At 51.8% G+C, this 22,933-nt stretch overlaps 1 protein-coding gene and 1 pseudogene across 2 annotated transcripts in view; one reads left to right on the forward strand and one right to left on the reverse strand.

Moving 5' to 3' along the window:
- The window catches only part of LOC140904638 (uncharacterized), an 819,798-nt gene that overhangs the window by 54,137 nt on the left and 742,728 nt on the right, over positions 1–22,933 (forward strand). The window contains 3 exon segments of the mRNA XM_078848368.1: positions 12,853–12,914; positions 17,561–17,619; positions 17,622–18,145. Of these exon segments, the coding sequence (XP_078704494.1) occupies positions 12,853–12,914; positions 17,561–17,619; positions 17,622–18,145 (645 nt within the window).
- Positions 1,062–22,417, reverse strand: LOC144929460 (uncharacterized; annotated as a pseudogene). The gene is made up of 5 exons (XR_013634681.1): positions 22,398–22,417; positions 21,717–21,786; positions 6,677–6,743; positions 3,954–4,067; positions 1,062–3,565 (listed from the first exon to the last, which is right to left on the reverse strand). The product of XR_013634681.1 is annotated as an uncharacterized LOC144929460 (transcript).

The following is a 22,933-nucleotide window of genomic DNA, read 5'->3' on the forward strand; positions in this document are numbered from 1 at the left end:
ATCCAACGCATCGTAGGGCCAGCATTTTTACTGTAACTGCAGATGCCGGAAGAGAAAACAATCAATAGAAAAGGTACATTGGCTCACAGCTTCATTAATGCTCTCAACTTTCACTGAAGTTGAGATTTCATGAGATAAACGGCCAAATCAGGTTTCAGAGACATTTCATAGAATCATAGAATAATAGGGTTGGAAGGGACCCTAGGAGGTCATCTAGTCCAACCCCCTGCTCAAAGCAGGACCAATCTCCAGCTAAATCATCCCAGCCAGGGCTTTGCCAAGCCTGACCTTGGAAACCTCTAACGAAGGAGATTCCACCACCTCCCTAGGTAACCCAATCCAATGCACAGAGATTTCAAAGCACCCTGAGGCATTTGGCAATAGAACTCTTACTGCAGAATGCTATATAATTTTGCAGGGTACTTTAGTGTTGATCTTTGGGTGTCATACAAGAGAACTTAAGGCAAAGACAGTGTTCTATTTTGACAGCAACAGTGCACAAGGAACGGCTGTAGGGGTGCACATCAATGTTCCCTCTAATATTTTACATCCATGTGCGTGAATTTTGTTATGTGCATTTGTAATATGGAGGTGATGTGTGATAGGGGTGGGACCAAGGTGTTTGGGGTGCGGGAGGGGGCTCAGGGCTGGGCAGAAGGTTGGGGTGCAGGGGGTGAGGGCTCCAGCTGGGGGTGCGGGCTCTGAGGTGGGGCTGGGAATGAGGGGTTTGGGGTGCAAGCTGCCCCAGGGCTGCAGTGGTGAGAGAGAACTCCCCACAGCCCTCTCTTGCTGCAGCAGCCCAGGGCCAGGGGAGAGGCGCCTCTTCCCGCCGTGGCAGCTCTGGGGCTGGGGCCAGGGGAGAGGTGCCTCTCCAGTCCAGGCCCCTGTGGCTATGCACCTGTGCGGCCCTTGATAGCCTGCTGAGCAGTCGTGCACTTTAGAGGGAACTTAGGTGCACATGCAATTATTAACCTGCCCCCTACCCATCTGACCCCAGCATACCCTCCCAAACACCCACCCTACAGTACCCCCAGACACACCTGAAAAAACCACAGCCCCCCAAATACGCATTGAAGTACAGCTCAACCCATGAATGGCACAACATCCATCCCCCATACTGTGAACTCCTAACAAACACAAACGTATTTCGTTGGTTATAGAACATTCATTATGCAGAGCTATCCTCTAGTCTCAAAGGAGGAGCACAATGCATCCTTAGCCCTGTTTCCTTGAGCAGTTGGGATACTGGGCAGAGGCACTGTCTCCGAACAGCCATATCATTCATAAGGTCCCTCCAACTCCTGCTCCCACCCGTCCTCCAGGATTTCTCCCTGGCTCTCACAGTTGTGTATGTAAGCAGTGTCAGGATGAGCTCCACCCTGACATCTGGTGGTGAGGTGTGGCAAGTTGTGGAAAAGAACTTCAGGGGCCGATCTCATTTGCATAGGCACACCCACCACGCCTAGAATGAGACCATAGCTGCCCAAATGGTCACTTTGGCTGCTGTGGGATCCCCAGTGTCTCTGTTATTGGGGCAGGAAGAATAAATTGTTATTACCCTGATTATGGGAACTGTGCTTGGAACTGTACTTGGCCTTTTGTTATGATGGAGGGATTCACCATCAACTAAGTAGCACTCGCTAGGCAAGGGCCATGGGTTCCGCAACTGTGTGAATGGAGAGAGGCTGGGGACAAGTATTAATACTTGGTGGCATGGGCCCCTTGGTGAGGGCCTTACATGCTAATTGCACTTTCTTCTCTCTCCACTGTGAAATATCAGAGCTAATTTTGATTTTGTTAGAAGTCTAGTTATAGACTGCTGAGCTCACTTTGGGCTGACAGTGCACCAGCACTGGGGCTCCCCCACTACAAGCTGAATTCACCTAAGCGCTGAAATCACTGAGTGTTGTGTTAAGTAGTGGGGGAGCCTGAAGATATATTGTGGAGCAGTTTGCGGGACGGCTGGTGAAGCAGTTCGGCGCGGAGCAGTTTGTGGATGGCAGGAGCTGCTTGTGGGCCATGGAGCTGAGCGAAGGAGTTCATGGGGCGGCTGGCGGAGCGGAGCGCAGCTGAGCGAAGGAGTTCGTGGGGCGGCTGGCGGAGCGGAGCGCTGCTATGGGGCGGTCAGCTTCAGATCATGTAAGGTGCCTCTTACCCCCGTCCCATTTCCACCCAGGTTGGGAGGTAAAGCTCCGCAGATAAACTTTCGAACTCTGGGGCTGCCCTGACCAGGGACAGAGACTTTTGGGGCATTGGACTTTTGGGACTTTGGGTGATTTGGGGTTGCTGGACTCAAGAACCAAAGGGAAAGGGCATGCCCCAATTTGCCTGGGGTGGGTTTTTTGCTCATGGGTTGTGTTATGAGTCCTGTTGGTGGTGTTTCCCCAACATAATGCCACATTGTTTCTCTCTGTTATTAAAAGGCTTTTTGCTACACTCAGACTATGTGCTTGCGAGAGGGGAAGTATTGCCTCTTGGAGGCGCCCAGCGGGGGTGGTATATATTTGTCCCAGGTCACTGGGTGGGGGCTCGAGCCGGTTTGCATTGTGTTATTGGAATGGATCCCCTAGATATTGAACCCGGCCCTTGTTGCTGCCAACTCTGACGGGCAGAAGGGTTACATGTAAAACACAGGAGGCACTTATCACATGAGGAGCAGAATCATGAGAAATAGACTGACCTCTTCATAAGGCGCCATCACCCACCTTTCATGCTGCATCTAACTGCTCCTTTCTTTCCTTCAAACATCCAGGGAAAGATTTCATATACCAGGGACCCACAGGGCCCCTTGTTGTTCCCCTCGAGGGGCCTTAGGAGCTGCAAAGACAACTCAGGCACAAACTACAATGGGGCATTTTTACCTTTCCCCTACACTGGAAAGTGTGTGTGGAACCCACAGAAACATCTCCCCACTGATCCCACCACTTGCTCCCCTCGGACCCTGAAACGACTCATCTCCCCAGTGCCCAGCATTTCCTTCTCCTCCAGGCTCCACCAACCACCCCCCATAGAAACCACAACCATGCACCTGCCAGCTGTACCTACCCAGACCACCCTCAAAGGAAGCGCATTTATACTTTGCTTCAGGAGGGCACAGACCCATTGCCAAACAGTAAGAGCTCCCAAAACCTATCCTGTATGGAGTTTCTGGGGGACATCAGAGAGACCTTCACCTTGTAGCTTTTCCCACACTCGGGGCAGTTATAGGGTCTCTCTTCTGTGTGGACACTTTGATGTACAATAAGGGTTGATCTCTGCTTGAAGCCTTTCCCGCACTTTACACATTTCTGCGTCTTTTCTTTAGTGCATAATGTTGGCTGGATCACTGTTTCATTATGATTTTTGAAACCTCCCCCTCGGTAAGTGGATATAACCTGTCTCTTCCCTGGGTGGTTTCCTTGCTGTATCTCTGGCCTGTGCTGACTCTCCCGGGCATCTTCCTGCTCAGGATTCTGGGAAATGTTCCCTTCAGATCTTCCCGATACAGTCCCACGCAGTTCCACTTGCTCAGGACCTTCCAGCTGTGGATTCTCGTCCTTGTTCTCACTCACCGTCCCATCACCTGCTGAGATAGAGAGAAAATCCAGAAAGGAGTCAGTCCCTGTGGCGGGGGAAAGGGGAATGGGAAGATGGAGAACAAACCAAAATAGCTGCTGAGGAGATTCAAAATCCAAACTCCTCAAACCCTTTCCCAGAGGAGACACAGAAGGCAATGACTAATTCAGTCTCCACATCCCATCTGAACACTCAGGAGGAAGGGAGCTACTGCCAGGCGTCAGATAGGGTGGGAAGCCATAAGCGATGTGTGCCAGGAGAATATGACACCTACTGGGCACAATCCTGACCTGAAGGAGATGAGGCAGAACTGGGGGGACTCAGAGGGCCTCTATGGGAATTCCAGCTGTTTATGTCAAGGACGGATGGTTTCTGTTTTCGTTTAACCAACTCCTTACCTGTGCGGATGTTTCTCAGAATCTGCCTTTCCTCAGAGCGCTGGTGATCTGGGGTCCACAGCTCTTCACCCTGTTCCATCTGGGAGATCATGTTGGGTTTTAGAATTGGAAATCCTGCTTGGGGGAAAGACAACAGGTGAGACTAGGATTTTACTGTTGTTCTGAGACAGCTGTTTCCAGATGTCCTGAGTGGTTGGATGCCCTTGTATACACCAAAGGATGGGGATGTGTTCCTGGAGGGAAGGGAGGAGGGATAGCTCAGTGGTTTGAGCTTTGGCCTGCTAAACCCAGGGTTGTGAGTTCAATCCTTGAGGGGGCCAGTTAGGGATCTGGGGCAAAAATTGGGGATTGGTCCTGCTTTGAGCAGGGGGTTGGACTAGATGACCTCCTGAGGTCCCTTCCAACCCTGATATTCTGTGATTCTGTGAGCCTTTTGGGGAGGGCAGAAGGGGATTCAGGGATCTCCACACACTGGGGGATTTTATGACTATGCAACCTCTTCCCCTTTCCTAACCCAGCAAAGACCAGAGTCTTTTCCAGGCATGGAGGCAGTCCCGGGAAAAGAGGGACACACAAAATCTCCATGTATCCATGTGTGCCCATGTTTAATAACACAGAGAGGTACATGCAACCTATCTTCTCCCCTGGTGATGGGGTGTGGGGTTGGGAAAATATTAGCATCCCCACTGTCTCCCTGAAACTCTTCCATATGCAGAAGTATGGAGGAGACAGCATCTTTCACACAGATTATGGGGCTGACCCCCTGACATTTAAGGGACCAGGGAAGACCCCTCAAGAGAAGCCGACCCTGGGGAGGGGGAGACATTTCTGAAACTTTCATGAAAAACACGCTGTTTCTGCAGTGAAACTGTGATGCCTGGAGCTGCCGACTCCCATGATTTTATCTTGAGTGTCATGATATTTAGCTGGGATATTTAAACACTTCTTTGTGCTGTCACAGTGAGGCTGCCCTTACCAAGATGGCTGCCAACTCTCTTTGTTTCCAGTGAGGTGGAAGCCAGGCTCTGCTCAGGTTATATGGACAGGAGGCTGGACAGGACACTAAGAATGGAGAAGGAAATGTGGGGATTTCGAGGTGGGCAGAAGAGGATGTGGGAGAGGTGGACTGGGCTGTGTGCCATGCTACATGGAGGTGGAGGGGGCTATAGGGGTCTGTGTAGCAGCAGGAGGAGGATGAGAGGGGTGGGGAGGGATTTGTGGGGGCCAGATCGAGCCTGAGGGCAGGTGTAGGGGGACATGTGGAAGGTGTCAGGCTAAAAGGAGTACTAGGGAGTATGGGTGCAGGAAGGAGGCTGATGGGGGTAGGGGCACTAGGGAGTGCAGTGAGTGTGGGGTGGCAGCCGAGAGAAGTAGGAGACTGTAGAGGGGAAAGAAGTGAATATAGGGGCAGGTGGGCAGAGGAGGCTGTGGGAGAGTGGGCGGCTGGGGCAGAGAGGAGACAGGGAGTGGGATGGGTGAGACACAAGGGCAGCTCCTCCATCCCAGGAGTAGGGGAGGGTCAGTGTGTAGAGTCCCCTTGGGAGCAGGGAGGCTGCAGTCTTGCATGTGCCCTGTTGCAGGGGGAGTTTTGCACCTCTAATAAGATGTTCACGTGCACGCATGCACACAGCCGCACTTGCGTGCACACACACACACTGGGAAGGGCACACACTCTGTGTAGGCTGGTGTAAACACACACTCAGAGGGCAGGAGTACACTCACACACACACACTACGTGGGCCAGCATACACACACACACACACACACACACACACTGTGGGCAGGCACACACACACACACACTCTACATGGGCCCGTGTGTGTACACACACACACACAATACATGGCCTGGCATACACACACACACACACACACTGTGGGCAGGCGTACACACACACACACACTCTACATGGGCCCGTGTGTGTACACACACACACACAATACGTGGCCTGGCATACACACACACACACACACACTGTGGGCAGGCGTACACACACACACACACACACTCTACATGGGCCCGTGTGTGTACACACACACACATTGTGGGCAGGCGTACACACACACACTCTACATGGGCCCGTGTGTGTACACACACACACACAATACATGGCCTGGCATACACACACACACACACACACACTGTGGGCAGGCGTACACACACACACACACTCTACATGGGCCCGTGTGTACACACACACACACACACACACACACACTGTGGGCAGGTGTACACACACACACACACACACACATTGTGGGCAGGCGTACACACACACACACACTCTACATGGGCCCGTGTGTGTACACACACACACACACACACACTGTGGGCAGGCACACACACACACACAGACACTCTACGTGGTCAGGCGTATACTCACACACATTCTATGAAGGCAGGCATACACTCACACACAAACCCTGTGTGGGTGGCTTTTCCCCAACAGACCCAAAACGCATAAGATAAATAAAATCACCCCCAAATGTATTATTGTTTAAACCTTGTAACAGTCAAGCCCACCTCCTGACTTCCAGCCCAGAGTGACTCCTGTGCTTTGGGCTGGCTGTACGCCTCTGAAGCCTGCAAGGGCATGCTCCACGTTAAAGAAAGCCCACTGCGGGGATTACATTTCCCAGTCTCTTCACTTTCTCCATTTCCTGCCCCTCTCCCTCCCACACATCTAGACCAAACCCACAAGAAGCTCGCAGAAAATCTCCTACCTGCACCAGCTTCTCTGCAGCCATTTCCCTTTCCCATCCCCCGGGAGGGTACACATTATTCGGCAGCCTGTCAGGGTGAGAAGGGTGATAGGGGAGATTTCAGAAGGGGTTTAGTCCATTCCATACCCCGATTCCCTCCTAAGGTTCTCTTCCTGCCGACGGACTGTGACAAACTGGAAATGTTCCGTAATATTTTTAGGAAGCCTAGGCGTGCCTCAGTTTCCCTCTGTACAGCAGCGCAGGAGACATGAGGGGTGTGTGTGTGTGAGAGAGAGAGAGAGAGACCTTGCTGGCTGGGTCGAATGACTGAGTCATTAAAGAACTGGTTGAAACCGACGTGTGTGAAGTCAGCTGGAGAAGAAAAGGGAAAAGGTGTCAGGTGGCTGGACTATGGGCTACCTTTTGTCTGCACTAGAAACAAGACAGAGTCACGATTGCAGAGCTGTGGCTGTGCTGGTGCTGTGTTTCTAGTACAGACACTTAGTACAGCGACGGAAGGGATGTAGTGAACCCACCTCTCCAAGAGGCAGGAACTAGGTTGACAGGCTGTTTTTTGGAGCTGCAGCTCTCACCTGGGTGGACAAAGAAATGGGGAGGGAGCCAGAGATGGAATCCATCACAGCTTGGCTGGCTGCTGGCGCTGGCTTAGCCAGGATGGACTATGGCTTAAACTCTGCCTAGTCTCTGGTAACCTAAGGACCTCCAGTTTCTGTAGCCAGGGGACTAATAAATTGGTACCTTGCTCTGCAAAGGCTGCCTGTGTTGTTGCCAATATTCACTGAGCATTGCATCCTAAAGGGGCACTGCACAGGCCTCCTCCAGGAGTTTGGCTGGGCTGGATTCGTTGCAGGGAGCCACAGAGAGAGATAGGGATCGCTGGTGCCTGAAGGCCCAGTCTGGGAGTCTTGGAGGCCATGGCCCTGCCCCCATGTAGCTGTGCGGGTCCTTGGGGCCTGGCCCACTAACAGGGTCACTCCCAAGGGACTGGTGACAGGCTGGGACACAGACCAGACCCTATGGATCTTTGTCACCGACATTCTAAACTCTGTCAAGCTTTCGCACCAGGATCATCCCTTGAATTTGCACCCGCAATTAATTTCCGTGCATTTCTCTCCCCTGTCTTGTGAGTGAGCAAATGGCATCTCTGTGCACAAATGCAGTCATTTGCACATGAAAGTGTTCTGATTGAGTACTGAATTTTGGGTGCTAATTCAGAGGCTGTGTTTGAATAATTAGCCCCTTTTGCTTCCAAGTTTTTGGAGGACATCTGTTTTTGACAGCCCTTGATGGGCGTTCTCTGTTTGGATGTCAGAAAATAACTTTTGAATACAGTATGTGAGCAATTCCAAAATTTCAGGGAATGTTGTAGGCATCAGTGGTCAGAATGTTATTGATTTTGGGGGCAACTGGAAAGCCAGAAGGGGGAAAATGGAGACCCTGCCATCTGTTCAGCCCAGCCATTGCCTCTCGCATTTCTGCAATTGTATTTAGATGAATGATAGCCATTAACACCTTACATCAAAATAATACACCTATTTCATCTCTGCCCCTCTCTGCAGCAGAGCCTGCAAGGGTGTTATTTCACACTAACTTTACATGTTGACACCCCGAATGATTTATCTCCCAGACAAAAAGAAGAGGAAATAATGGCCAGGGTAGGGGGCAATGAGTGGCTGTCACACTTCCTGGGGAGCAGGGAGCACTCTCTACTGGCCACCTAGTAAGGCTATTTTGAAGGGGATCCAAGCTCTGGATCCCCTGAATGCGCTGAGTGTCTACAACCTCAGCGGGCAGCAACACTGCTTCCTCCGTTGGCCCCTCTAGCATATTTCCTGGAAACTGATTCTGAGTCTGTCACTCCTTGTTGGAAATGGGGCTTCTCAACCCACCTGCCCTAGGACCCGGGACCACTGCCGCCCCTCCCCCCCCCCAAGATGAGTGGTCTCTCCCTCATGAACTTGAGAAAAAGCCCCCGAACAGACAGCCTCTGCCCTTTTAAAGAGACTGGGTGGATGAGGTAATATCTTTTATTGGACTAATTTCTGTTGGTGAGAGAGACACAAGCTTTCGACTCTCTCACCAACAGATGTTGGTTCAATAAATGATATCCTGGGACCAACATGGCTATCATAGCTCTGCCCTTTTAAAACCTTCAGCCCCTTGTGTCACGTGATCCCATTGCCAGCTTCCATTCACAAGCACAGATCACTGCCAGCTGATTTCATTGCTCAGCTGACACCCCACACCCCAGCTAGACCAATTCTTGTGGGCAGGGACCAGCACAGACAACTCGTGTCTCCTGATACTCAGGCGGGGGCACAATCTAAAGGGGAGGACACGTGCCCACCCCATGTGTCTCTTCTGCCCAGTGACCCCCTGCCCTGTGCCCCACCTGGGGCTGCTGCACTCTCCCTACCCCACCAGAGTTACCTGAGGCGGGGGGCCTCTGTCCTTCTCCCACTGTGCCTCCCACCTCACGTTTGGCTGCTCTCCCTAACAGCTGGGCCAGGCGGGGAGTGGGAAGGAGCCGCTTCTCACGCTGGCCGCACTGCGTCACTGCTCTGTGCAGCACGGCAGCTGCCTGAGAGAGACCCTGGCTGGGGAAGCAGCAAGCTGCCCCCTCTGCTCCCCACCTGGCTGCTGGGGACAGAGGCCAAGCGAGCCAGAGCCCCCCCTCCCTCAGCATGTTTCTGGCTCAGTCGGCCCCTGTCTCTGGCAGCCGGGCAGGGAGCAGAGGGGGTGGGGTGGGCCACCTCCCCAGCCGGGCTCTCTCTCAGGCACCCAATGCACTGCACAGAGCAGCAGCCAGTGTAAGAAATGGCTGGTCCCGCCCAGGCCAGGGACAGGGGTCGAATGTGCTGGAAGGGGGGCAGGTGCATCGGGAGAAGGGAGACCCTCTCACTACTCCTTGGCAAGCCAAGGAGAAATCTGGCGGGGGAGGGGGGCACTTGACCCTACATGCCCCCCCTATGCATCGCCTATGGGGCCCAGTCTTTTGTCGAAGGTGAATAGATTTCCAATTGGGTACTTAAGATACATGCAATGTTGTTGTAGTGGTGTTGGTCCCAGGATATTAGAGAGACAAGGTGGGTGGAGTAATATCGTCTACTGGACCAGTTCTGGGTATTTAAGAGCCTACCCCCCCTCTGGTGTTCTTTTGCCCAGTGTGGATGGGGGCAAACAGGCTGCAGATGTAAGGGGACTGTTGCCCCCTTACTAACATTCAGTGGGGGTGTTTTAGTTGCTAGCTCCCAGTACTAAAAAGGGGGAAGGGTTGATGGGGAATCAGGACCCTGAGACTGACAGTCCCCAGGAACAATGGGGAGAGGCCAATGCTCCAGGTCAGCCTGAATAACAGGGTGTGCAGGCTAATCAGAGAGTCAGGAGGCCAGGGAGGTCCCGTCCTCTGTGTGAGCTGGAATTGCCTGGGTCAGACAGAGTGGGGCCGAGCTAAGGAGAAAGCAGGGGCCTGAGCTGAGCTGTGCCAGATCCAGTGAGAGCAGACCCTGTCCCGGGAGCAGAGCTGCAGCCCCAAAGCCAGAGGGGCCAGAAAAGCAGCCCAGGAAGCAGGTCAGTGCTGGGAGCAGAGTCACAGAAGCAGCCTGCAGAGCAGACCTGTCCCGGGAGCAGAGCTGCAGCAACCAGAGGCAGAGGGGCCAAAGAAGCAGCCCAGGGAGCTGGAGGCAGAGCAGCAGCAGCAGTGCAGAGACAGAGTGGTGCAGCTGGGGCTGGAGCTGGGTGCGGTGAGCAGCTGGGAAGACTGAGGGGGACCCTGGGCAGCGGGCCCAGCACAGGGAGATGCCTCAGCCAAGGGGCTCTGCAGGCCAGGCTTGGATCATAACCCCGACAGGGCGGGGGCGACACTGGACAGAAGGGTCCTACCACTTAGAGCCTGAGAGCGTGTGGCCACCACCAGAGCAAATGTCCAACCCACAGCATCCCTGCAGCACAGCCAGGGCCTGAGAGGAAGGCCTGGGACTTACAAGGAACAGACTGTGAACTGCCCTAACATTCCAGAGACACTGTTTGTGATGTTCCCTGCCACCGAGCGGGGTGATGTGTTTCCTTTAACCTTTCCCATTTTTCCTTATTCTTGTCTTTTTAAAATTAATTGTTGATTAAATAACTTGCATTTGCTTTAACTTGTATGTAATGGTCACTGGGTCAGAGAAGTGCCTAGTGCAGACAGAGTATTCCAGAGTGGGGACACCCTAGCCCCTGTCCTAGGTGACCACAGCAGGGTTGGGGGTCGAGCCCCCCAGGAATCCTGGGCCCAGCCTTGTTGGGGTTACGAGGACTCTGCCAGACAGGAGAGTGGAAGGGGAGTCCTCAAGGGCAGGGAGGCCACTGGGTAGAGGAAGTGGGAGCAAGGACTCAGATCCTTTCGCTAGCCCACTTCACCGGGGTAGTGCAGAAGCCAGGAAAGTTCCCCACAAGAGCGGGACTATTCCCCTGCTTACACAGAGAAGGCAGAATGAGGCCCGAGTTTGCAGCCTGACACAGACACAGCCGTTCATAAAGGGAACAGACAGATTCCCAGTTCATCCCCAGGGACATGCAGAGCCAAGGCTGCAGTAGGGAATGGGGGGAACCCTGGCATGGGAGGGAGGGAAAGTGAGAAATGGGGGTGCACACAGCCCCTGGCATGGTGGGGGGGGGGAATGGGACACCCTGGCATGGAGGAATAGGGAGCTACACAGAACCCTTGCATTGGGAGTAAGCAGACCCATGGGGCGGGGAAATGGGGACACACAGAGCGCTTGGCATAGGGTATGTGGGAAGGGGGAGCGTTCACATGCCAATGGGGGGAGGGGAAATGGGGACACACAAAGTCTCTGGCATGACGTAGGGGGTGGGGGAGTAGCAGGGAATCTCTGTCATAGAGGGTGATGGGAGGGGGCCCACCAGGAGTTGGGGGTGGAGAATGGAGGGATGCAAGGAGCCCCTGGTATGGGCAAGAAACTTGTTTTGCAGCGGCAATCAACTGAGCAAGTCTATGAAAATCCAATGAAACAAACACACAACTGGGGCTCTACCCCATTCTCCCCCAGCCCTGTGTGCAGTCCCAGACCAGAGCCCTGCCCTAGGGGGAGGGACAGCAGAGACCAGGCACCCTGAGCCCTTAGCCGGAGCTTTTCACCCAGCGTCTGTCCCCGCGCTTTACAAACAGCACCGTCGACTCCTGCCCGGCCCCAGCCCTTTCCCCGGGTCTCTCCCCTCACCTGCAGGCTCGGCTCAGGGGCTGGTGGCGGCAGAGCCCGGGGCTGCCCCAGGGGCTGGTTCCACCCACCGCAGAAAGTCCCCCCCTGCTGGGCACAGAAGGGTTAGTGCAGATCTCTCCCCCCACAGACCCCGCTGTAGAGCAGCAGCGATTCAGCCCAGGCTCCCAGATCACACTAGAGACGGCATCTGATCTAACCCCAAGAAGCTCAACCCCGGCTACCCTTCCTGAGCAGAGGAATCTAACGCCCCCCAGTGACAAAACGCGATGAAACTGCTCTGATGCTCACCCCCATCAACCCAGAGAGGCAGAGCAGCGTAGGTGGGAGTCAGGGGGCTGGAGTCCTTTGCTCAGGTACAGAAATAAGGAACAGAGGCCAAAGAGCAAAACTAAAACCAACCAAAGGAAAACCATGGCCCTGGGCTAATTCTCTCATCCACACTCAGTGTTGTGCACCTCAACAGTTATCAGTCAGGAACAGGGCTTAGCTGTAATGAAAGAGGTGCTGAGGCTCAAGCAATATTTTTTACTTTCATAACTGATGCGGCAAGCCCAGAGGTGCCCGGGCTCTGAACCACCAGGCCCAGAGGTGCCAGGGCTCTGAACCACCAGGCCTAGATGTGCTGGGGTTCAGCCCTGGCACAAATTAAGCACTGGTCATGAGTCAGGTCCCCAAAAATGAGATGGTCTTCAAAATCATGAGTTTTCTGGTTAATAAAAAGGGTCCACTTGGGTTCTTGCTGTTTCTCTGCTGGTTTCTGAGCCTTTAGGGATCGCTCCAGTCATGTTTTCCACCTTTTCTATTCAACTAAGAGAGCTAGAAACTTACTTCTTTTTAATTGAAGGAAAGCGGAGACATACAGCTTTCAGTACAGAAAGCTATGTACCCTCAACATCCTTGCATACATATACAGCACCTTGCACTTCTGCGTCACCTTCACATGCTCACACCTAGCGACCTGGAACACAAGCTGCTGGCAGAGGGGATGCAACAGGAGACATCCTCAAATGCATCAGGTAGCCCCTCATCCTGGGTGGATCACACTCGATTCTGACACAGACTCAAGTCTCTCTGAAACACTTGCCTAGGCCATCATGCCAACAGGATCTGATTGGTTTGAGGCTGTGTCTAGACAGGTGCTGCAGAAAGGAGCACAGTGTGTGTGTACGGTACATTTCTATGGCACTCACACACACACCCCTCATGGCCAGAGGCATCATACATTGCAGCCTCAGAGTCCCAGTGACCTTAGCTCCCCTCCCTCCCTGTAACTGTGTAAAGTTATTCTATTCTATTCTATTCTATTCTATTCTATTCTATTCACATATGAGTGAATTAGCCTGCAGCACTGGCCAGAGCTGGCACCAGGGTAGTCAGTGTCACAGCAGCATTAAATCTGGCCCTTGGAGCTGGCAATAGCCACTGGGAACGGTTCAGTGAGGAGGTGCGATAAGGAGACATGAGAAATTTCTTAGAGAACGTGCCATTGTCTGTGTTGTGCTCCACAGACTTGAATCCCAGCTTTTATCCACATGCCCTCCCACCACCTTACTATGGTGTAGCTACAATAAAAGGGGAAGGGATTAGTTGGAGCAGGTTGGCAGAGCTCTTACTGTGATATGAGGCGAGATGAGTGTACTTCCAAGGATCAGTTATGCTTGATTTCAGACCTGCGTCCCATAGGCTGTGTCAGTAGAGGTACACAAGGATGTCTCCTGGCCATGGGGACCATCAGCACTCTGGTGTTAGTAGAGATAGTTGGGGCATGGTAGGCCTACCCCCACTGTGAGCCTAACTATGGGAAAGTGGATGAAAGGTTGTAAAGTGGCCCAATCACCCATCACAACAAATGTTAATGGCAGAAGGTAACATAGCCTGGTAGATAAAATTGTTTATAAAATCAGCAAAAGTAAAAAATAGTAAAAATAACAAAAAACCCTAAGTTAGTCTAAACAGAAAGGTTTACTGATGTAGCTCAAAGATGGTGTTGAGACCATGCCAGGGAAACAAAAAGAGCATGGGACCAGAAGTTAGTTGACCAAACTTGGCATGTTGAGAGCTAGGCCTAATTGGTGGCAGGGGGGCTGGAACAATTTGTACAGTGGGGGTGCTGAGAGCCATTGAACCAAACTGTGAACCCTGTATATAATGGAAACCACTTCAAGCCAGAGGGTGCGGCAGCACTCTCAGCACCCCTAGTTCCAGCACCTATGATTGATGGACACAGTAATGAGAGGCTGGGCTATTCCAACCATCACCCCTCTTTCTAGGCCCTTCAGAAAAGACTTTGGGAGGACAGGGGCCCGAATGAGGGATTCCTGGAGGAGGGGAATGACTGTCAGGTTTCCACTCTGCTCCAGGGATGTCATGCTTTGCTCATCGATCTCAAAAAATCAATGCATCATTATAAAGCCTAAATCTCAGCCATCACCACCACATCAGTGAAGACTCCACCTCTGTCTCTGTCTCCCCTTCCTTGCGCTTTTCTTTCTGCCTCCCCATTGTTCTTCCTCCTGTCCTGCCACTCTCTCTCTTTCTCTGTCTCGGCTTTCTGTTTAATCCTAAAGTCAATTCATAGATTCTAAGGCTCCAAGGAACCACTGTGATCATCTAGTCTGACTGCCTGTATAACACAGGGCAGAGCTGATCTCCTAGAGCAGATCTTTTAGGGGAAAAAATCCAATTTAGTTAAAAAATGGTCAGTGAAGGAGAAGCCACTCCGACACTTGGTAAATTGTTCCAATGATGATTTACTCTCACTGTTAAAAATTTACACATTATTTACATTTATTATTTATTTAATAAGGGGCTGGAGAGCCTCTTATTAAATATTCATTCCTCATGCAGATACTTATAGACCCTTATCAAGTCACCCCTTAACATTTTCGTAAGCTAAATCGACTGAGTTCTTTGAGTGTACCATTCTAAGGCATGGTTTCTAATCCTTTAATCATTCTCAAGACTCTCCAATAGATCTACATCCTTCTTGAATTGTGGGCACCAGAATGGGACACAATATTCCTGCAGTGGTCATACCAGTGCCAGATACAGAGGTATAATAACCTCTCTGCTCCTACTCGAGACTCCCCTTTTTATGCAGCCCAGGATTGCATCACCTTATGTTCAGCTGATTAGCCACCACAACACCCAAATCTTTCTCAGTCATTGATTCTCCACATACTAAGTACGGCCAAGGTTCTGTGTTCCGAGATGTCTACATTGACATTTCACCGTATTATAACACATATTCCTTGTGCCCAGTTCACCAAGTGATCCAGATTGCTCTGAATCAGTGACTTGCCCTTTCCATTATTTGCCACTCCCCGAATCTTTGGTTTCAGAGTAACAGCCGTGTTAGTCTGTATTCGCAAAAAGAAAAGGAGTACTTGTGGCACCTTAGAGACTAACCAATTTATTTGAGCGTAAGCTTTCGTGAGCTACAGCTCACTTCATCAGATGCATGCAGTTTCCACAGTATGCATCCGATGAAGTGAGCTGTAGCTCACGAAAGCTTATGCTCAAATAAATTGGTCAGTCTCTAAGGTGCCACAAGTACTCCTTTTCTTTCCCCGAATCTTGTATCCTCTGCAAACTTTATCAGTGATGATTTTATGTTTTCTCCCAGCTCATTGATAAAAATGTTAAATAGCAAAGGGCCAAGAACGAATCCCTGCGGGGCCCCCTGGAAACTCAACCACTTAATGCTGAATCCCTAGTTACAGTTACACTTTGAAACCTATCAACTAATCCATTTATTAATCCATTGAACCTGTGCCGTGTTAATTTCCTGGCCTTCTAGTTTTTTCATCAGAATGTTGATTTTAATGCAGATCATTCATTCCAGGCAGGGCCGGGGGCAGGGCTCTGTTTGTTGCTGAGGGAGAGGCGGCTGCTAACGCTGGCTCTGCTCAGCATATCAGGGGTTCGGCGTCCTGGGTCAGACAAACTTGCAGACCTACCAACCAGTGCTGCCTCCATTGTGATCTGGGAGCCCGGGCTGAGCCGCTGCTGCTCCCTAGAGGGGTCTGTGTGGGGACAGACCTGCATTAACCTCCCTCTGTGCACAGCTGGGAGTGGACTTTCTCTGGTAGCTGAACCCAGCCCATGGGGCAGCCCCAGGCTCTGCCGACACCAGCTCCCGAGCAGGAGCCTGCAGGTGAGGGGAGAGACCTGCGGGAAAGGGCCGGGGATGGGCGTAAAGCGCTGGGAGCTCTCTGGGTGACAAAGCTCCGGCTAAGGGCGCAGGGAGATCAGTCTCGGCTGCCTCTGCCCCTAGGGCAGGGCTCTGGGCTGAGCCTGACCCACTGCACAAGGACTGAGGGGTGAATGTGGGTGAAGCTCTTTGAAAGTCCCAAACTGGAAGAGCTAAAGAGAGGCAGGGGAGGGGCAGGAGGGTTGGTTTAGTGGCTTCCCATTGAAAACAGACACCCCCAAAAATTCAGGGACAACAGAGGCAAATTGTGCACCTCTGGCCCCCCAAATGTGGGAATCCCCTGCGAGGCTTTTGTGTGCACATTCAGGTGGTGGGAGGGTGGGGGAGAGGAGAGGAATGCATGGAAAATAGTTGTCAGAGTAAATTCAAATTCAAAGGATGATTTGGGACAACAGGGCAATTGAAATGAATTTTTCCAGCAGGAGAGAGTCTAGAGCAGTAGTTCTCAAACTTTTGTACTGGGGACCCCTTTCACATAGGAAGCCTCTGAGTGCGACCCCCCCCCTTATAAATTTTTTATATATTTAACACAATTATAAATGCTGGAGGCAAAGTGGGGTTTGGGGTGGAGGCTGACAGCTCGTGACCCCCTATGTAATACCCTCATGACCCCCTGAGGGGTCCCAACCCCCTGTTTGAGAACCCCGGTGGGTCTGTGAACCACCCTCCCCACATCCCCAGCACCTTCCTCAGTCTGCTTCCCCCCCCCACACAAAAACATCCCCCTGCACCCTTTTCATTATGCCTCCCGTATCCCCTGTCTCCTGCCGATCCCATCTCACGTCCCCCGGGAACCCTTCCAGCTATCTCCTGACAGTCTCCTCAACACCCAAATCCCTGTGCGCCTTCCTCCATCTGCCTCTCCATCCCCCATGCATCCCCCCATCCAACCCTCATCTGCTCCCATCCCCCCACAAGCACATCCCTCTGTGCCCTCCTTTGTCTGTCTCTCCCACCCCATGCAACTCCTGTCCAGTCTTTGGCATACCTCCCACTTCCACCCCCAAATCTTCCTGCACCCTCCTCGGTATGCCTCCTAGCTGCTGTTGCAGATCCACAAGATTGGTGCTACACACCCAGCTTTTTAACAGTCCCTTGGAGGTTCCCCTTCAGTGGACGAGACCCCCCCACAGGTCCAATTCTTCTGCAAGGGGAGGCCACATGGCCTCACTGCCTCCAAGACCAAGCCTCTGGGCTCCAGCCCTGGTGCTTCACACCGTGAGCTCTGCCCAATGAGTCCAACTGAGCCAGACTCCTGGTCAGAGACCTGCCCACTCTGCAGGGCCCAGCATTCGCAGTGACACCCAGCAGCCTTTTCCAAACAGAGCAGGGTTTATTAGTCAGCTCAGACCCAGCACGGGGAAGCCCTGAGATTAGCAAAGAGAAGGAAGCATTAAGGTTAAGCCAGAGCCCATCCTGGCCAAGCCAACCAAGTTCTTCTCCCCCCAGAATGTTCTAATTCTGGATCACACCTTATTAGACATCAGAGATCTCACACAGGAGAGACCCCCCACCCCATAACTGCCCTGAGTGTGGGAAACAATTCAATGACCACTCCAACCTTATTAGACATCAACAAACCCACACAGGAGAGAAACCCTATAAGTGTGCTGATTGCGGGGACAGCTCAGGCTTTGTTGCATATCACAGGATCCACACAGGAAAGAAATGCCATAAATGCCCAGACTGTGGAGAAACCTTCACTCAGCGCTCGCATGTGACTAGACATCAGAGGATTCACATGAGTGAGAGACCCTAAGGATGCCCCGATTGTGGAGAAAGCTTCTCTTGCACCTCCGACCTTATTGTACATCAGAGAGTCCATACGGGAGAGAAACCCTATAGCTGCCCTGACTGTGGGAAAAGCTTCAGCCAGAGCCCTAACCTTATTGTCCACTGGAGAATCCACACAGGCGAGAGACCCTATAACTGCCCTGACTGCAGGAAAAGCTTCAGTCGTAAATCTAACCTCATTAGACATAAGAGAATGCACATGGGCGAGTGCCCCTATGAATGTTCCGTGTGTGGGAAAAGGTACAAGGCCAAGATCTCTCTGATATTTCACCTGAAACACCACATAGACTAGTGCCAGCCACTTTCCCACCTCTTCCTGTGTCCGTTCCTCCCATCACTACAATGGGGATAACAACAGTTGCCCAACTCCCAAGGGAGTCAAGTGGCACCACTATTTACGTGTGTTCTCAGTGGCTCAGGATGACGGAGGCACCAGGAGAGTGACTTTATTATTACTACTGTATTATATTATTCTCCGACCCTCTCCCATCCCTTCCTGGCTCTCTGTCATGAAGAGGCTTTTACTGAGCTGAAGGGTTTATCTGGATTTCCTGGTCCCTGTTTTCAGGCAGGGGCTCGGTTCACATTGTTGCACACTGGGATTATTCCTTAAATTGCTACCCCAGGAAACGTTTTCTTTCTGTTTCTTCAGGAGTGTGTGTGTGTGTAAGTTTCTGGAAAATCAGGTGTCAATGGAGTCTTTATTATTCATTGAATTATTTTCTCAATATTGCTCAGTTGTTGGGGTTTTCCCCCCACAAATAAGTTATTTACATTTCTGGAAAATCCCATTTTCCTGGGCAGCCTGGGAATGTCATTGGTTCTTGAGCTCTGGGAGGGAGAGAGGCCAAGTGTCCCAGACTGGGTGAGTTGTCTCCCTCTGAAGAAATCACTCATTACCCCATATTCCGTCCTTTCACTAATTTCTCTGCCCATCCAGCTTTGGAAGCTTAAGCATAGGCACATCTATGTCTTTGCTTTTGCAGCTTTGACGGCCTCTGGGCTCTATCCTTGGGTCTTCCCTTCCCCTCTACAAGGGGTTTAATGGGAGCAGGAGAGAAACATCCTCAGAGGCAGAATCCAGGAGCCCTGGCTGGGTGTGATCCCCAGAGGACACCCACAGCTAGAGATGATGGATAGAGGGACATTTCCAGAGGGGGAGCAGCCCATCTCCTTCTCCCCAGCAGCATCTCCAGCATCTGTCCCATCTGCTCTGTGCCCAGCTCAGTGAGGAATCCGGTGACTCCAGGGCAGAATTGTAACATTTCCCGTGGGCATAGAGCAGCTGCAGGGCTCTCAGAGCCCCTGGCCAGACTCCATCCCAGGTGTTTGCTTTCCAGCGGGTGCCTGGATCCTACCCCCACTTCCCTGGGAATGTCTGTGATGCTGTAGCTCCCTGTTGTGGTGCCTGAATCTCTGTCTTGGGGAGAATCCCTGGTTCCCCAACACTCTGCTGTCCTGTTCTCTCTCCTCCCCCTTGGCTCTGTTACACCATGGAGCCATCGACCCTCAACACTAGGGTTCTGATCACAACTCCAGCCCTGGACCTGTCCTAGAGGGCAGTGAACAAATGCAGCCACCAGCCAGAACATCCCATGTGTTTGCTACTATCTGAAACAACCAGCCCTGATGTCTCAGTGCAGGTGTTCATAAAAGCCCTGGGGCATTATCTGTGCTGGAGAGAACCAGACCAGCCCCACCGGGGATGGGGAACAGCTCTGGAAGGCCATGGGGCGTAAGGCCCTGGAGTTGGAAAAGCCAACGGGAGTTGGGGAAGGCCATAGAGGCAAATCATCCCTATGGTCCTGGAGAGGCTGGGACTAACTGTGTGAAAGTGGGAGGATGTGTGAGTGGGAGCAATCGACCCAGGAGTTTGCCAAGTGATTCTCAGGGCTGTGTAGGCAGAGGTGTGTCCATATCATGGAGCAGGGAGGGGAGAGTCACTTTCTGCAGAGTTCTGGAGACACCCCTGTGGGAACCTGGACCCAGCTTACAGCAGTATAAGTTTATTACCCAGTCCGCCCCTCCCTCAATGTGGAGAGGACATGAACCAGCTTTTGTAAACTGAGCGAAGGTTTCCCAAGCACTTCAAGCAAAACACACTGTTTTAGGTAAAGTATAAAACAGATTTATTAGCTACAGATGGATAGATTTAAAGTGATTATAAATGGCAGGCATAAAAGGTCAGAGATACTTACCAAAGAAAATACACAATCCTTATTACACTAGGCAGGCAGCATTTAGATCAAGCAATTTTCTCAGCCCACTGGATGTTACAGTTCACAATACACAGGCTTCCCTCTTAAACCTAGATCAGTCTCCTCAGGTGAAGTTGTCATCTTCTCAGCGTTCCTGTTGCTACCAGCATAAGTGGGGGAAGAGAAAGGCCAAGACATGACGCCGCTGTCCCTCATTTTATACCCTCAGTCCATGTGACTAGAAGACATCTGCCCAGACCTGTCCCAATGAGCTTTGCTGAGTCACAGTGATCCCATGCCTGGTGGACTTTGCTGAGTCACAATGATCGAGTAAACTCCCATTGTGCGAACTCATGCAACTGAGCCATAGAGTTGATTACTGGTTGGTTAACACCCACCTGGCAGTAGAGATTCTCAAACTTACACCATATTTCAGTACCAACCATACAGCAAAATCTCATTACTTCACATACCACGAGAGCACAGACAAGCCAACAGGATATTAGTGTTTGCCAGATCAAGATTTTCAAAATGCCTTGCTCAAGTCTGGGGGAGATGATGAATGCTGGGGTCACCCAAGCAGTAGGAACCTCAGAACTTGTGAGCTCTGATCACACAAGAGAGAGAGAACGAGTCAGTTCACTAATCTCTGAACAGTGAAGATCAGGGCCAGGAGGAGGAGCTGGGAGGTAGAAGTGGGAGAGGTCTAGTTGACATAAGGAAGAGAGAGAATTAGTGGCATAAGGAAGAGATAGCAGTAGAGCTTCTCAAACTTACAACATATTTCAGTAACAACAATATAGAATATCTCATAACTTCGCATACCATGAGAGCACAGATAAGCCAACAACATATTAGTGTTTGCCAGATCAAGACTTTCAAAATGATACCTCACAAAGCATACTGCGCTTCCCGCAGTGAGTCTGCCCAGGTGGGGCTCCTGGGGAAGCCAGAGGGCCCTGTACCCCAACTCCGCAGTCAGACGTGACTCTCAGCCAGCCGATAAAACAAGGTTTATTAGTCGACAGGAACACAGTGTGGAACAGAGCTTGCTATCACAGAAATCAGTGACTTTCAGCCAATTCAATCTTGGGAGTCCTAGGCTAGATGCCATGGATTCCCCCTCTTCCAGTCCCCCACCCAGACTGTCCGCTTCCAGCTACATGACCTCCAACACCCCCCTGTTGCTCCTCCTCTTTCCCTTTGTCTCACTTCCCAGGCAAAAGGTGTCACCTGGTCGCACCCCCGTCCTGGGTCTCAGGTTACATATGTGCAGACAGCTTGGGCAGCCTCACCTGCCCTGAGGGCCTCAGCAAAAATCACACACCCAATTCCCACCACCGAAGTATTGGTGCAGTACACTGGGAAACTGAGGTACACACAATATTGGTATAGGACAGTAAGACTCACATGCAACAAAACAAGATGAATAAAACCCCACTTTGTCACAGATGCACGGCCAGGTTCAAGCCAAGATGGGTGGGAGCCAGGAGTGATGTCGGCCAGGAGGATGCTCCTGGCCTGGGTGAGATGAGGCAGAACTGAGGGAGCTCAATCCCAGCAGGTTACGCCAACGACAAATGGTTTCTGCACCTATTTAACCAATTCCTCACCTGCATGGCTACTTCTCAGGAGCTCCTTTCCCTCGACAACCTCACGATTGGGGATCCGCAGCTCTTCACCCTGTTCCAGCCAGGAGATGATGTCAGGTTTGGGTGTTGCGAAGTCAGTTCCATGGAAAGGAACTAGGCAAGACCATGATTTCAGTTTTTCAGAGACAGAGCTGTTTCCAGCAGCCTTGGGCAGGCGGGTACCCTTGTGGAAACTAAACGGATGGGGAAGTGTCCCTGGAGACCCTTTAGGGGAGACTAGATTGCTCCTGGAAGATGTAAAATTCCCCCTGGAGAAGACTCAGGGATCTCCCCACTGAGGTATGACTCTGTGCAACCTCTGACCCCTTCTAAGCCTACTGAGCCCAGAGCCCTTTGCAGGCACGGAGCAAGTCCTGGGAAGGGAGGGACACGTGAAATCTCTTTGTGTGTCGCTGTATGCCCATGTTTAATAGTACAGGGAGGTACATACAACCCATCCTCTCCTATGGAAGCTCTGGGGAGGAGGATGGACTAGCGTCTCTGTGGTGTTTCCCAATCTCCTTTCCCATGGGAGGGGGTGTGGAGGTCACAGTCTCTCTCACGTGAGTTATGGAGGCCCTGGGCCTGAGGAGAGCAAAAGGCGACCCAGGAGTGCCAGAGAGCCCTCCAACTTCTAACACCTGAGGGGACAGGAATCCTTACCCTGCGAGGTCACAGATTCATAATTCTTCTGCATGACGTCCCTGTGGAGGGCTCTCTGACAGGGGTCCAGCAGAGCCCACTCCTCCTCGGTGAAGTACACAGCCACCTCCTCAAAGGTCACCAGCCCCTGAAACAGCCAGAGTCCCCCTCTCAGAACCTGCTGCCCCCGTCACAGTCCCAACAGCTCAGCCACAGGCAGGGCTGGAAAATCCCCCTCTCCACAGAGAACAGGGAACTTTCCTGGGGAGGGGAAAACATTTCTCAAAGCTTTCATGAAAAACACGGTTTCTGTGGTGAAACCGCAATGACCGGAGCAGCTGACTCCCCTGATTTTATCTTGAGTCTCATGATATTTACCTGGAATATTTAAAATTTCCCCATGACCTCACAATTCCTGGGACTGAACTTTCCCATTTCCCCTTGCTCAACATGGCTGCCCTCTCCCATTACTTTCAGGGGGTCGGACTCAAACTGCCCATATTCAAGATGGCCACCTTTCAGAGTAACAGCCGTGTTAGTCTGTATTCGCAAAAAGA

Source organism: Lepidochelys kempii, chromosome 14 (assembly GCF_965140285.1).
Source record: "Lepidochelys kempii isolate rLepKem1 chromosome 14, rLepKem1.hap1, whole genome shotgun sequence".
Taxonomy (NCBI): domain Eukaryota; kingdom Metazoa; phylum Chordata; order Testudines; family Cheloniidae; genus Lepidochelys; species Lepidochelys kempii.